At 34.8% G+C, this 16,645-nt stretch overlaps 1 protein-coding gene across 1 annotated transcript in view; it reads right to left on the bottom strand.

The window, feature by feature from the left end:
- The window catches only part of LOC129741883 (trissin receptor-like), a 183,672-nt gene that overhangs the window by 18,274 nt on the left and 148,753 nt on the right, over window positions 1-16,645 (bottom strand). Inside the window, exon 8 of the mRNA XM_055733696.1 lies at window positions 6,045-6,246. Within this exon, the coding sequence (XP_055589671.1) occupies window positions 6,045-6,246 (202 nt within the window). The remainder of the gene's footprint in view (window positions 1-6,044; window positions 6,247-16,645) is intronic.

The raw sequence follows: 16,645 nt of genomic DNA, 5'->3' as shown, positions 1-16,645 counted from the left end.
CAGAGGGCGAACTTGACGAAGCCCCTCTCGAGGACTGTAACAGTTGGGATACCATCAAGACAGCCATCAACAGCGTTGTGGAGAACGTCACCAGACATGTGGAATGAACACGACGGAACGACTGGTTTGACGAGGAGTGTAGGAAGGTGATTGACGGAGAGGACGCCCCGCGGGCGGCAGTAGGGCAAAGAAGCACCCTTCGAAACGGAATTCATCAACAGCAAAAGAAGCAGCGAGTCCAAATTTTCCAGAAGAAAAAGCGCCGCCTACAAGAAGAGGAGCTGGAGCAGCTACATCGTTCCCAGGAAACACGAATGTTCCTCAAGGTTTTTCAGGTTTCTCAGGTAAATAAAAAAATCTGAGATAAAAAAATGATGGGCACAATTTTTTTCGTATGTTTGAATAACGTGTCGCTATTGAGCCTACCTTCTTTTCTTGTTGCCTACCTTCTTCTATAGAAGATTTTTATTTTGCTTTTCACAACCTCCTGTAGGTGGGCCATTTTTCACTCAAAGGCGGTTTATAAAGAAAATTAATTTTTTTTCTATTTTATACTTCAGATTCATAGCGCCCTGATAGATTCCCCAAAAACAAAAATGTTGCTTGGCATAGTATTTTCCTTGAAACACAATGTTCTATGAACTCGTTGCAGGTCACAAAAATTCGTCAATTTGAATTAAGCTGGAGTAAGTAAAAATGAACAAAAGTATTTCGCTAACATGTGATTATTTCAATAGTTTTTTAACACTTAAAGCTTGTGTAGAGAATATTGAGAATAGATCTGAGCAATGAAGTATGATTTAAAAAAGAAAGAATAAGTTATATATAGCATACCGACACACCCTGTATCCCGCAGAGAATAGCTCCGCGAGAAAAAGGATTTCAATGAGAGTGTTCAAAACTTTTATTCGAGAGCGAAAAAGCTTAGGAAAGCTGAGCTGGAATTCCAATAGAGATTACTCAAAGAAATGTATGTCAGTCAATAAAGAGAGCTGAAGAAAAACGGATGTGGTTGGAACCTCTAATTCTTGGCGTTCTCGATACGATTTGATTGTGTCAAATCAAAGAAAAACTATTGTGATGGGCGTTTCCAACGGAGGACTAACCGGTCAGTCACGACAGCTTGTTCCAGATAGAATTCGAAACAAAACAATTGCCTGTATTTCAGTAATTTATTGTTGAATTTAAGATTTTTTTTTATATAAATATAGCGCTTTCTTATTACTTTTAAGAAAAACAAAATACGGATTAAATTTCCCGTCAAGGTTTTGATGGAATTCTAGAATTTTTCCTGTAAAACGACTCAGATGGCGGCACACACTCGTCGTCTATCGTATTAGCTATCATATTCCACCAGGTCTTCATCTTATTGATGTATTTGACCACCTTTCCCTTTGCCTTGAGACTCCTCGTCATGATTGTCCAGTGTTTCTCAAACGAGCGTGTATCGACGCAAGAAAAAATTTCGACGCCCAAACAACTTCAAGTTGCCCGGTTTAAAAAAAAACGCTGACGTTTATCAAAGAAAAAAGAGGGGAAAAAGCTAGGTGCGCTTCGTCCACGTGGCGAATTTCGAAGGGCAGCCGACGAACAAACAAAAACCTCTAGGAGACAGGATTGCTGCACACCAGATTTTCATCAGTTTCCTGGGTCCCGAAAACATTCCGACCGGGCTGAAGTATCGACATGTGTCGTCCAACGAGGAAAACCCTCCCACAGAGGGCCGTATTGGGCCAACCAAGTATTGGCGTTTTCAACGGATCAAAACAACCCCTAGCAACCCCTCCGTACAGGTGGCAGACTGCAAGTAATGTCACTTTCGAACCCGCATCAGTCCCTTATCAGAGTCCCTTCTTCTGCAGCCGAAACTTGTCAAAGGTAGGTCAAGCGAGATAAACTCAGGTCGAAAGGAACGGTTATCGAAGAGGCGCAACCGAGTGCCTCTACGTCAATTGTTTGGTTTTGGATTAGATTTTCTACGGTAGGACCAGTTCGCCGGGCTGGACGACGATCGAATCGGGTGGTTTTTTTCGAAATTTCTTGAACTGAATTCTACGTACTTCCGGCTGAAGTTTACCCCGTTAAAATACCTGTTCGAAAAAGGTTCCCTGGACAATTGTGCCAACTGTCGTGCTGCCGGAGAAGTTGGTGAAGTTTAAGCGGGTGACAATCGTCATCAGAAGTATACTCAGAGGATGCACGAACCTTAGTGCAACTAGTACTGAAGTTGCTGAGTAGCAAAGTAAGCCCAGGCTCGCATGAGTGACACAGACCAACCGTCAAAGCTCGATCTTGCCTTAGAGATTCCAGGCATTTGGCTAAGCGGTTGAAGCGACGATTCCGTGAACAAGTTATCACAGTGCGAGCGAGTTATGCATGCATTAAACACTTAGTCGACGTTATTGCTATATTAGTCCTAGGGTGCAAGGGCCATACCAATATTAAACAAGCTCACACTCAAGTCATGATTGCACTTCTTTTGGCCACAAATAGCACCACTTCACTTAAAGAGTCTTAAACTCGTAATATGCGGTCGAGTGGATTAAGGTTTTTCGGAACAAACTGGACATCTTTCTCTGCATACCTTTCTTTAACGACTTTGCTGTAATGACACCTTGCCAAATCTGTGCAAAACATTACGGGGTGGTCGTGGGATCGAGCGAACGGCAAAAATCTTTTTTAAAGACACTCTTTTTGGTATAGTTCCAACGTCATTGTCTTTTTTGTAACGAAAACTTTCAATTTTTGCCACAGCTGCCGAATCATAAAATTTCTTCCCATTTTTTTTTTGCAAAACAGCCGTTTCCAATTAAAGTTTTTGACCTGGGATTTTCCCGAAGACAGCCTTGACATTGGTTTCATCGTCCATCATTACAGCTGATGAGCTAGCCAAGGTGCAGACCACAATGCACAGAGGGTCAGAAATAAAATTTAGCGGGAAACAAATTTTTGCATCTTTCTCTTAAGTTTGATGCATTTCATGCTTTGAACAAACTTTTACAACAACCACAGACGGTCATTTTGAATGAAATAATTTTAGGGTGGTTCATGAAGTTTCTGAGATATGAAAATTATACTCCAACTGTGATTAGATACAGGCTTACATTGTTCTAAATTACTGTAGAACCTTATAATTCATGAAACTTTGTCCAAGACATTAAACATCTATCTCCTGAAGTAAAAGTTTTATGGCATTTTTTTTTCATATGGTTATGGGAGCCCTCCCTTCCCTGAATAGAAGGGACTCAAAACATCACTGGAACAATTGGTTATTAGAAAAACTACTTAATGCAAAATTTCACAAAAATCGGTCCAGTAGTTTCTGACTTTCTGAAGAACACATATACAAATTTTCACTTTTTTTCTAGAGATTTTAGCAATCATTACTTAAATTCAAACAACGATTAAGCGCTTTTAACAAAAAAACATACCTGTAATGTAGACTGTAATATGAACTTCTAAATGCAATCAACGATACAATTTTCGACTGGTTCCATTTGAAGTTATTGTAGCACAAAGAGAGTCATTGTCAACACAAATTGCCTGATATTTTCAAAACAGAAACAAATTTTGGTAATCCGTTTTCCAAAAAAGATGCGCATGATGATTGTCTGAAATCTTGCTCAACAAATATTTTTGATTAAATATCACCCCGAAAAGATATAACCATAAAACTGTTTTTTGTAGGACCACTCTAGCCTTATGAGAACAAATTGCTATAAAACTTTTACTTCAGGAGATAAATGTTTAATGTCTGTTGTGGTATGAGCCTACTTGGTTGAATGATTCAACTGAATCAAAGCAATCGAAAGATTCCTTTTAATTCATCCACGGTAAATGAAAAGTTCATATACCAGTATTTCGATAGCAACTTACTACCTTCTTCAGTTTTCGATTGATTAATCGAAAGTTGCTATCGAAATACTGGTATATGAACATTTCATTTACCGTGGTTGAATTTAACGGAATCTTTCGATTGCTTTGATTCAGATGTTTAATGTCTTCAACAAAATTTCATGACTTATTAGGTTCAACAATATTCTAGAACAATGTAAGCCTCTATCTTATCACAGTTACAAAATAATTTTCATATCTCAAAAACTTCATGAACCATCCTTAAATTAATTAATTCAGAATGACCATCTGTGGTTGTTTTAAAAGTTTGTCCAGGACATAGAATGTATCAAACTTAAGAGAAAGATGTAAAAATTGTTTTCCGCTAAATTTAATTTCTGGACCACTGTGTAATGAATTATCTTAATAACTGTTCCATGTTGATGGTTTACAAAGTACAGTCGACTTGCGGAATGTCGAAAATACATACGTGAACCTGATAAAACTCCACACACGTGGGCGCCAAGAACTTCCGAATCCGTCCACCAGCAGCGCTACAATATGAGCAAAGTTTGTTCCAATTCTAATTGAAGCTAGCTTTACCATGAATATTTTGAATTTATTAATTACTGAATTTATTTTTTAAGGTGGATATAAGCTAAGATAACATGTGATTATTTCAATTCATTCCAACCAATATGAATATAGAAACAGAAAATGCGTTTCAATGCTCGAATTTTTTTTTTTCTCAATTCAACAATAAGGTGATACAAACACTGAAAGAGAATCTCTTTTAAGAAAGCAAGGTCAATAGAATGATAAGTCAAGAATAAAAAGAATTTTCGGTAAAACTAGAAGCAATGAAAATGAATAGAGGTGCAAAAAACCGTTCTACAGATAAAAAAAAAGCTAATTTATTTGTCCGAAGATCAAAGCGCCGATGATTCGATGCCAATTGTGCGTTCGTTCATTTGATTGGAACCGAGAAATGACCGTAAGGGAAACGAACGCGCAAGAATTGCTGGAAAAGAACTTTGATGATAGCATTTGTGACGTGAGTTCCTTTCATGGTGGAATATTTTAATTGTTTTAGAATTATTCTGAAAACCTTTGGTGGTGTTTGTTACTTATTCATATTCGTTTTTGATTATTTCTTCAAATATATGTATATTGTGATCTTTTTTTTTTCATTTTGTGAGTATTTTTTTTATAATCAACATGTTTCGTTAAATGATTTTTTTGCTGTTTTTTTTAGTTTTCTTATTCTTATTTTATGCAATATTTTTTGCATTATTATTTTGATTTCGTATTTATTTATTTTTTGAAGTTTCATGCAAAGTACCACTATCCACAAAGAAAGTGATCATAAAAACGCTTCTCAACAAATTTTCCATAGAAAAGTCACATCGTTATCATGTTCCAATATTTACTCCGAACTGGTACGAGTGTTATTAATTTTGCGTCGTTCTCGAGAAGCCACGCGCCACGCGTTCACTAACCGGAAGTTCCTAGTCTTTCCGGGGACCGACCCACATCACCATTTGATGCATAATTCAGCGACGTTCCATATTTACTAAACCAATTTTCGCATCGAACTCTGTGGAGCAATTTTGGCTCGTTTGATAACTAGAAGAATCTAGAGGCTGTCGGACGTCGGCCTTCAATGTGTCCAATGCGTCCAATCATCAATCAAAGCGTGTCTTCGTCGTTGACTGGCTCACTTCTTCCCCCAGTAGAATGTTTTGGTCTTTTGTGCGTGTCTTTTAGGGGCCTGTGGGTCAGTTTTTCTTTTCGTTTTTCCCAATGGATGGGAATATGAACGTGGGCGCTGATCCGGCTGCCAGTCAGTCGTGGGGCCAATTTGTTGAAACGTTGTTGATACATTTTGTCCCGCTGAACAGAAGTAGCCGAAAGTAGCAAAGCCAACCAAATCATGCAGCAAATTAGGCGGGGGATGGTGTTGGTGGGTGGTTTTTTTTCGTGGGTGGTGTTAGTGGGTGGTGAAGATGGGTGGTGGTTGAGTTGAGTTATGTCCTTCCATCTATTCTACGATCGAGTGTAGTATCTAGAGAGACAGTCGAAAAAGGGAACGCGAGAAAGTGGCTGATGAAGTGTGGTGAAAGCGAAAGGGACAATCTAACAGTAGGAAGGTACAAACAAGAACGGGCCTTCGGGATATGTCTGATTAATCGTCTCACTCTGGTACTTACATGTAGTGGGAGTCGTTGAGTGAGGGATTTGTTTTTGTTCTTCTTGAAGGAACAGAGCAACAGTTCACGCATGCCCTTCCGGAAGTTCCGGCTCAGGAAGGCGTACAGCAGCGGGTTGACGCCCGAGTTGAAGTAGGTCACCAGGAAGGTCAGCGGGGTGAAAAGGGCGTTGAAGTTGGAGTCGCCCTTGTAGTCGGTTGACCTGGAAAGGAAGGCAGAACCGAATGAATAGTGAAAGTTTCAAATCGAGTTGTAGTGTGGGAAAACTTTATTGATAGATGTGAGCAAATCACACAATCAGCTGTTTCGAATTTGTTTTCAACATATCTACAATATCACGATTTTTTTTGTAAATCTTTAATTGAAACGGTTCGTACCTTCAGGTTTAAAGGAGCCTATATCGTTTTTATAATCACGATCACCTTTTCGAATACATAGCATCATAGCCCTTTTTTTTCATTCAAGCGAAACCCTACTAAACTTAGTACTCAAAAAATATTTTGCTTTTTTTTCTTAAATCCCTGATAAGCCTCGCTCAACACATGGTAAAAAAATAACTTTTATCAGATGAAAAAGTAACGTTTTGCACAGTATAGAAAAGAATACTAAATATCTCTTTCGCTTTAAATTGAACTCATCATATGATGTAGCTAAGTACACCCAAAGAAGAGGTTGAAAAATCCAATGCCCTCCCACATCTCTGGGTCGAAAATGCGCTGGAAAGTGTACTGTACCAAAGACTAGATGATTGGATAAGCACTAAATTCTGGTAAAGAGATTCAAGCTCCCAAGCAAAATGATGCATGACCACTACATTCATGCGAAGTAAGAAAAACATTTTATGGGATTTTCATCCAATTGGATTATTCATCAAAACAAAAATAAATAGTGAGAATTGAAAGCAATGCAACGGCTTGCCAGTCCGATATTTTACCCAGTGCACCATCTGAGTTGGTTAGCAAACGAAGGGTTATTTTCATAGTCTTTCTGCCACTGCCGATTACCAAAAAACTGCAAACTGTATTGCCCGGCGTATTATTTCCTCCCCTTTGTCTTTGGCGTCAGAGGGATTAGAATAGAATAGGAATGGGGAACTAGAAACTGTTTTTTTTTATTTCCGGCCGTTTAACATACACACGCCCAGCTCATCTTGACTGGTGCTTTTTTGTCGTCGGTTGGAAACAAATAACGTTTCTTTTTTCTAATGCCCGTTTACATACTTACACAGCGCTCAAAACATCATTCGACAATATCCTTGCCGGCTGATTATCCATCCTGCTTTGTCTTGTGATAGGATATGCGATATATTTTATTTGGTTTCTTTCAGACATATGCAATCAGGATGCGCTGTGAGGACAATGCCAGTTATTAGAAAGCTTGTTAATGCCGGTCCGGCAGAGAATCTTATACCGATAATTCCACTTCCAAGAAAGCTCACTATTGCAGTAGAGTCTGGGTTGTGGGTGTATTTAGTGGTAAAAACAAATCTTTATTTAATAAAGCCAGTCAGGTTTGCTTAAAAATTTTTTGCTTACGAATTTTTTCGTGCTACAATACTAGAAAGGTCATAATATTAAATGGAAGACATTGTTTAGAATATTTAAGTGGTAAATTCTTTTATTTTTATAATTTCACTAAAACAATTGACTCTAAGCGAAAAAAAGATTTACAGGTTGCAGGATTTCGAACGAAGTGCCAACTTTAGAAAAAAAGAATAGCTCCGAAATTAAATTGCAATTTTCAAAAAAAATTGATTTATTAGTTTTGAAACCTTTCAATAATTCACCCTACAGTGTCCATTTATATTATCCCACATTGTTGCCAATGTCAATTGATTTCGGGAAAAAAATATTTAAACTCTTCAACTATATCTTACTTCGTTTTGTACCAAAAATTACGTTTTCCTATTTGAGATTTAGAGCAATATAAAGAGTTTTCAGTAAAAACGATCTTATGTAACTCATAAACAAGTGAATAAACATGAAAACTAAAGCTGTTTTTGAGTTAATTTTTTATCCTTTATAACTTGCCTTGATTTTTGTATTTAAAAAATACACCGCTATAAAAAATAATTCTTCAAATTTAGGATAAATATAAGGTTGTAAGATTTTTTTCAGCACGTATCCGTACCAGACAAATTCTGGCTTTTTATCTAAAAACTTGGAAAATACAGGGTTGAATTCTAAATTGTCGACCAAAATCCGGACAATATGCTGGCAATTTGGTCGAAACCTAGAAATTGCTCATCGGAAGTCTTGAAAAAACACATGTTAATTTATTTTTAAATTAAAATTCATCAGCAGAAAGTGGTAAAATTTCTACAACTTTTTCCCAACACCATTGAACTTGCTCTAATGATAGGAGTATTTCCAAATGCACATCTTTTCAACAACAACAACCAAAAAACAAAAGAATGAAGGCTTAAGGAACTATTTGATAACAAAGTTACCTGAGATGATTTGGGGCCATTTTTGATTTTCTCAAAGGTTCAAAAACTTTTCTTTTGGTTCTAAACTCATCCATGTTTTTTTGAGTTTGATTGACCTACCTTCAATTCCATTCAACAGGTTAAAACTCCGTTATCTGATTAGATACTAAATTACGGTCTTCGATAAAGTTGTTCAGCAGTAAGAAATCTTTATAAAATTTACCAATTGGTACAAACATCAAACACGAACACCCTGTTCTAGAGTTAAAAGAAAATTCATGTACGTATTTCAAAACACAATTTTTCCATACAAACATAAGTAACTAAGCTTGTCAGATCGCCCAGTCTTGCACGGAAATTTGAAACTAAATTTGGAAATGCCTGGTCCGACCCGAATGCCCAGTTTTCATTTAAAATAGCCCTAATTTTTAACACTTGATTGGCTAAATCATACAAAAAACTCAAATCGAGTCATTTTAATCTCTGATGTTTGCGTCTGAAAACGATTTTTCTTGAGCAAATATCAACAAAACAATTTTTAACGGTTTTTGGGAAGCCTCCAATACAATTTGAATCTGCTGATGATGTGTTTCGATGGAAATATATATTTATTTAAGGCGTTTAATCTTTTAATTTTTGGATAAAAAGCTTCTCGGCTTTGCCTAAATTTGCCAGGATATTTCCCGGTTTTTGGGTTAAATTTTTTTAAACCAAATGCCCGGATTTTGGCAGGTTTTCAGATAAAAATAGCCCGGATTTTCCCGGCCATGTTACGTGCCGAAAAATTTCTGGCAACCTTATACTATCAGTAATAATGCGTAACTCAACGTAACGTGAGTTTGAAACAAATATATGGGAGTTAGCGGAATCAAAAAATAGCGGAGCTTTTGAATTCGCTTGCTCAATCAAAATTAAGCGGCAAAGTTAAACCGCCAACAAAAAGTTAACGGGCTAATTGGCGGTAAGCGGATAAGCGCTTTAGTGCCGAACACTGGTTTTCATAAAACCTTTCATGATTATCTTTTGCAACTTACCCAAAATTATTCTTTTTGAACGCATAAATATAAAATGATTACCTACAACACAATCTGTTGATTTGAGACTGAGAATGAGAATAAAACCGGGCAAATACCGAACTTTTCGAATGAAATCCGGGCAACCGGACCTTTTCCCAAATTTATAGGGGAGAGTGGGGTATCGTGGGCCATGGAGAAACGTGGGCCACTTTTAATATCTCAAATGTGTGTTGAGATAAAAATCTCAAACCAACTGTCATCGTTGTCGCTTTGCGTGAGCATATATTTCTATATGTTGTTGACTTAAATACGCATCATATGTTTCTTTTATTTATAAAGCTTAAAAAGTTATAAAAATTCTCTTACATAATTAATAAAACACCCGCTAATTGCATCGATCGGGAACCTAAAGTTCATAACAAAAATATGCTCATACCCTTATGATCTTAGTTTTGTCATGATCTTTCACATGGGAAAGGAATTTTTGATGAAACATCAATAAGTCACACAAACGCAACTAATTTGCAAATAATAGTTTGTGGGGAATCGTGGGCCACACATCTTGAACCACCTATATTTTTATGTTTTATACACATTCAGAACTTAAAATACGTTTTTCTTATCTGTACAGATTTCTTATGCCAAATGAAGAGTTATGAAAAATATTTTGTCCATCCTATATAAGAAATTTTGCCAGAACGTTCGCGAGCCAGGTTTTGGAATGTATTCGATCATACACAGATCTCTTTTTATTTCATCATCTGAAATTACTTTAAAATAACGAAATTAATTAGGAAATCACAATTTTGGGTCAACTCATAAACTTTGCATGTTATTTGGTCAATTTGGATTAAGTGGCCCACGATTCCCCATCATTTTTCAAAATCAGTCAGAATTTGGGGAAAATAACTTATTAAAAAATTAAAAAAAACACTTTATGATACCTTGAAAATGTAGAAAACCATACCATTTTTTATTTTCATTTTATCTTTTATAATAAAGAAGTTATGGAACAACGTATAAAAGTGGCACATGATTCCCCACTCTCCCATACTAAATATCCGACTAACCCGAATTTAATCGGGCTGTCTGGCAACCTTCAGATAAGAAAACAACTATTTCTGACAAAATAAAGGACATATTTGAGCGTTTCAAATTTAAGATTTTAATTCATTTAACAACTTTGTTGAAGACGGTGAAACGATTCGACTTAAGGTTTAAGAATATTAAAAGTTAAAGTTAGTTTTAATGTTCTTTGAATTTTCGTCATAATTCTTGTTTTTAAGCCAATATTACACGCGATCTTCGAGAAGGTTGATCATTGAGCTTAAAACTTTATTTTAAAATTTTCGGAATGCTCCATAGTTTTGCCAAAAAAGTGCACAAATTTATTCAGCGAATTTTTACTTATTTTTTCAAAGTTATGTAGAAAACAAGAGCTGATAGAAAAAAAAAAACTAAATGAATATCTTGAATCAGCGCCCCAAAATCAGTCAAAATAAGCTCTTATATTCTTTGCACCTGGAAAACATGTAAATTTTGTTGCATTGTGTTTTAATTAGGTACAGTACTTTTTAGCACTTTATGATGCTCTAATTTTAATAGCAAAATGGGAGACATGAAGTCGGTTCTTCATTTTTTCAACAATTTAGGGGTAAACGAATCATCAAAACTAATTCAGATTCATGAAATTACATTCCGTATGAAATTTACCGATCTTGTTTGTTTTAAGTTTCCGGATTTCCAACACCTTTAAATGTCACACAATCGATTAAATATGATTTGTAGATTAAATCATAAAATTTTCAAATAATAAAACAACTTTTGCAATCGTTTACTTACAGAAATTTTATTACAGAAATAACAAACAACGATGAAATTTTCAATATAATAACTTTTAAATTTTGAAACTTTTTAAATATTATATTGTATCAAATGAGGCGAAGATTGACATAACTTTTGTTCATCCCTTTAATTTATCATAATAGAAAAGTTTCATTTTTTATATGGATGTGGATAAATTAATAACAATGTGCTCAACAAATTACACCTCAAAATTTCATTTATTTATGATCGCATAAATTTAAGTTTCTCCAGACTATGCGTACCAAAGCTAGAAAACTTGGAATAGAATACTTATGGTCTTTTGCACTTTGAAGAAGGTTGTATGAATAAAATAACATAAGACCTTATGTTTTAGTCTTCACGGAAAAATCTTATAAGGGTTTTCAACAGCGTTCAAAGTTTTCTTTTCCAGAATCACAAATCACCAGAGACTAAGTTTGTCAAATATTTTCAGAAAAAGCGTACATTTCACGAAAAAACGGAATATTTGAGAAACTAGTGAAAAAAACATTATTGTATAGTCAAACTTAAACGTATATCATTAGCCAATGTTGGTCATCGAAAGTACACAAAGGTTTTTTTCATAACGCGAATAGATTTTGCACAGATTTTCTTACATGACTTCTATTAATACGGTTTCATGTCAAATTCATCGTAATTTTTCATGGTTCACGCGAATTAACACGTTATTTGAGAGAAAATATTTTAAGTCCTACATATATACGGCGGTTAAACCGCGTAAAATAAACCTTTGTGTGATTTGTATCAAAATTAGTTTGTTTGGTAATTTGTTAAAACATTTGAAAACTTAAGAGAACTTCCATCTTCATATTCTTTGGACAATTGAGTCCAAAAAAGTGGTGTATAGTAAAAGGAGTTTTAATTAAATTCCAGAGAAAAAAATAATCTTTTTAACTCTATAATCTTTAATTACTTGGCAGATCCGAATGACCTCAGTCGTTAAAGGGTGTCTAATAAATAATAAATATAAATAAAATAATTATTTGGAAGCAACTTAAACAATATTTTTTTCATTCATTGGTTGAACATGCTCCAAGAACGCTTAACTGAATCGGTATCTTACAGTAATGCTAAGAGCTTTAGATTTATTCAGTATTGTCTAATGTAATCAATAAAAAATGCTTCTTATTTTGTGGAAAAGACGGGTTTCGAAGATTTGCTGTGTTGAACCAATGCACAATGGGGAATAATGGGGCGTATAAACCGCGAAGAAATTCTATATCTTCACTCCTACATGAACCAAATCTATGAAAATATACTTTACTTTTGTAAAAATGTCCGGAGAATCGATTGGACATAGTTACAGACACAGTAAGGGCTCACGAACGGAGATATAGTGCCTAATTTATTTTTTGTCATTTTTGTCATTTTTGTCATTTTTGTCATTTTTGTCATTTTTGTCATTTTTGTCATTTTTGTCATTTTTGTCATTTTTGTCATTTTTGTCATTTTTGTCATTTTTGACATTTTTGTCATTTTTGTCATTTTTGTCATTTTTGTCATTTTTGTCATTTTTGTCATTTTTGTCATTTTTGTCATTTTTGTCATTTTTGTCATTTTTGTCATTTTTGTCATTTTTATCATTTTTATCATTTTTGTCATTTTTGTCATTTTTGTCATTTTTGTCATTTTTGTCATTTTTGTCATTTTTGTCATTTTTGTCATTTTTGTCATTTTTGTCATTTTTGTCATTTTTGTCATTTTTGTCATTTTTGTCATTTTTGTCATTTTTGTCATTTTTGTCATTTTTGTCATTTTTGTCATTTTTGTCATTTTTGTCATTTTTGTCATTTTTGTCATTTTTGTCATTTTTGTCATTTTTGTCATTTTTGTCATTTTTGTCATTTTTGTCATTTTTGTCATTTTTGTCATTTTTGTCATTTTTGTCATTTTTGTCATTTTTGTCATTTTTGTCATTTTTGTCATTTTTGTCATTTTTGTCATTTTTGTCATTTTTGTCATTTTTGTCATTTTTGTCATTTTTGTCATTTTTGTCATTTTTGTCATTTTTGTCATTTTTGTCATTTTTGTCATTTTTGTCATTTTTGTCATTTTTGTCATTTTTGTCATTTTTGTCATTTTTGTCATTTTTGTCATTTTTGTCATTTTTGTCATTTTTGTCATTTTTGTCATTTTTTGTCATTTTTGTCATTTTTGTCATTTTTTTCATTTTTTTAATTTTTTTCATTTTTGCCATTTTTGTCATTTTTTTTCATTTTCGTCAATTTTATAATTTTTGTCATTTTTGTTCATTTTTAAAATTTACAGTTTTTGATATTTTTGTCATTCTTGGTTTTTTCATTATATCGATAGTTGTGTCCTTTTTTCATTCTTCTATTTTTTGTTAATTAGGTATGTCATTTTTTTGTCATTTTTGTCGTTTTTTTTCTTTTATTTGTCAGTTTTTGATATTTTTTCATAATTACAATTTTGTTTATTTATGGCAGATGTGTTATGATTCTTTTTCTGTTTTTTTTTCGTTTTTGGCATTCATTATAATTTTTAATGAACAGAGGATTGAGCACTTTGAAAAAATTTGTCCTATATCAAACATTAAAATAGTAACAATTTATTGATCAAAACTTTAATAGAACATAACAAGGTTCTTGCTTTCCTGATCAATTCTGTTTCGAATAAAACAAATGTCAATCACATGACAACTGTTTTGATGAGAATTAAATAAATTGATGCTGCTTTTCAACAAAGTTGCTCAATTTAACGAACGAACGGTCGGATTGAAGTGTGGTTTTTTATCTGCTTCACTTAATGGAGGAACACACAGAAAAGTTGGTACACTCGGCGTTGTTGTATGCTCTCGTGTTAATGCTTTCATTTTTATTTTTTCATCCTGTTGAACTTTTCCGGAGTCAACCAGCCGAAAAGTGCTGAACGAAATGCTTTTTCAATAAATGTTTCCACTTTTCGCGAGCTTTTTTTTTCACCGTGAGTGAGCAAGTAACGAAACCGAACAATTTCAACCGTAAAAAGTTGGATTGGGGGAAAGGTGTCGAATTTTGACTGCTCAGTAATTTTTCTAATTGAAGGGTGAAGAATTAAATTTATGTTGCCTAAATTCTGCACCGCTTACAAACTTTCATAATTGGTGAGTTGAAAGTAAAAATTGAATCAATCTTTTGAAACAAGAAAATTTAACTTGTTTCAACAACAGGAGTTCCGCGAATCTGCTTCCCTGCACCCGATTTTCATTCAACATGGTTGATTGTTGCATGTCAAAAACAGCGAAAGCAAGAAAAATAAAGCAAAAACAAATATTAAAAAGCTCGAAGTGTTTCACTCCAAGCCACTCAAGAGTGCCATTCTGGATGGGTGCTTGGCTTGGAGGATTCAATAAATGTGTGGATGAAAAGAAAGAAAGTTTGATGTGTGAATGTTTTTGTAGGAATATGAGATTAGAAATGTTTGATCAGATTTGGTACAACAATGTTGGCGCCTGGCTTTGGTATTGTTGTGATGATGAAGCTGCTATTGCTCCGGAAATCGGTCGTTCCACTCGGTTCAACATTTTGCCAGGGAAAAGTTATTTCGAGTCCTATGTTTTATGCAAAGTTTCAAACACGTTGTTATTCCTGTTAAAGCTTAGCGCTTTCGTGTGAAAAAAAAAATGATTTGAATTTTTCTTGTTGATTTATGTAGCAAAACATGGTTCATATTCAGGCTTGTTCGCGACAAAAAAGTTATATGGTGCAGTGATTTACACGTTATATTGGTTCGCGGAAAATCCTTATTTTTTTCAGTTATTCTAGTCAGATGATCAATGAGAGCCCACGAACTTTTTGCTGATAAAACCAGTCAAACGTGACGGAATTTTCAGAGTATTTTTTTTAAATTAATCGTGAATAATGATTACCTACGTTTTATTTAGTACAAACATATTCGAAGCGTTCTTTTTTAACAATGTAACAAAATATGTTACATAAAAAATATCTGAAATAGTTCTTCATGCAACAAGTTGAAAAAAATGATTTTGCTTAGTTGGATAACTACGGCAAAATACGGCATAAAAAAATCGATTTTTGCAACGAGATTCATACACAACTTTGAGCAATACCACAAAAGACTCTTCGTACTCAAGTTCAGAGATGTTAAAATCGCGAGTCTACATACTCGCACTTTGCCCTTCTTTGCAGAACGATTTTATTTCGTTAAACTCAATCTGCAATGATGCTATCTAAAGTTCAACTCGGAAAGCATCAGGAAGTAAGCTTCGGGTAAACTCGGCAGGAGTAAACAGCAATCGGGGGAGAAACATCAGCGAAGCAAACGAACAGTTCAGCGAATTAAAGAAAAAATCGTTTTCGTTCGGCAGCCGAACACATCAATCGGACAACGCATGGGGGCGTGGCTAAAAGTGATAGATACAAGGGAACGGGAAACGAGCGAGAGAAGGGTGCGAGGAATGTTAACTCGGTCCGTCGGGCAACGATCGCTCGTGAGCATTCGTGTACGGTAAGCTTCGTTCTGTTGTTTCATTGGTGTGATTTTATTCCTGCGAGGAGGGGAAAACATCAACTCGGAACTGTTCTCTTCGTTTTGTGTGCAATCACGTCATGATTGGAACGAAGATAAAATCAATCTGCACACACAGGGTTGCCAACATTTATTTTCAAAAATCAGGGAACTTGCGAAATAAAAATCAGGCAAAATCAGGCTACGTAAAAGTAACGGAAATTTCGCTCAAAGTGTTTTTTTTTTGGTCATTGCTCCACATTTTCACTCCAATATGTGTTGTGAGCCTACTTTGTTGAATAATTCTGCTGCATCAAAGCAATCCCTTCAATTCTTTTTTCAATAACAATTAACGGGAATCTTATGATTGCTTTGATTCAGCCACATTTTCACTTTTTCACTTCAGCTATGGTACCTACCCAGTTCCTTACTACCCATTTTTCATGACATTCGCAAAAATCAGGCAAAATCAGGCACATTTTCAAAAATCTGGGAAAATCAATGGCTTATCAGGTTGTCAGGCAGAGCCTCGAAAAATCAGGCAACGCCTGAAAAATCAGGCACATTGGCATCTCTGTGCACACAACAAGTTAAACTCGGAAAAAATCAGCCGAATGATTCTTTCCGAGGCGAGTTTAAACACCGCTGCTCAAGTTTTTCAACCTGAAAAACAGATTGTTGTTTTTTCTCCCAAAATCAAAGCAGTGTCGAAAAGTATTATTTTTGACATTGGTTTATCAACAGAAAAAGCAGGCTCTTTTAAAACCACAGGTTTATTATGGAACATCATAACATATATGCTTATTGACTACATTTAGGGGTAT

Source organism: Uranotaenia lowii, chromosome 2, assembly GCF_029784155.1.
Source record: "Uranotaenia lowii strain MFRU-FL chromosome 2, ASM2978415v1, whole genome shotgun sequence".
NCBI lineage: Eukaryota > Metazoa > Arthropoda > Insecta > Diptera > Culicidae > Uranotaenia > Uranotaenia lowii.
This window is presented reverse-complemented; position numbering and strand designations above follow the sequence as displayed.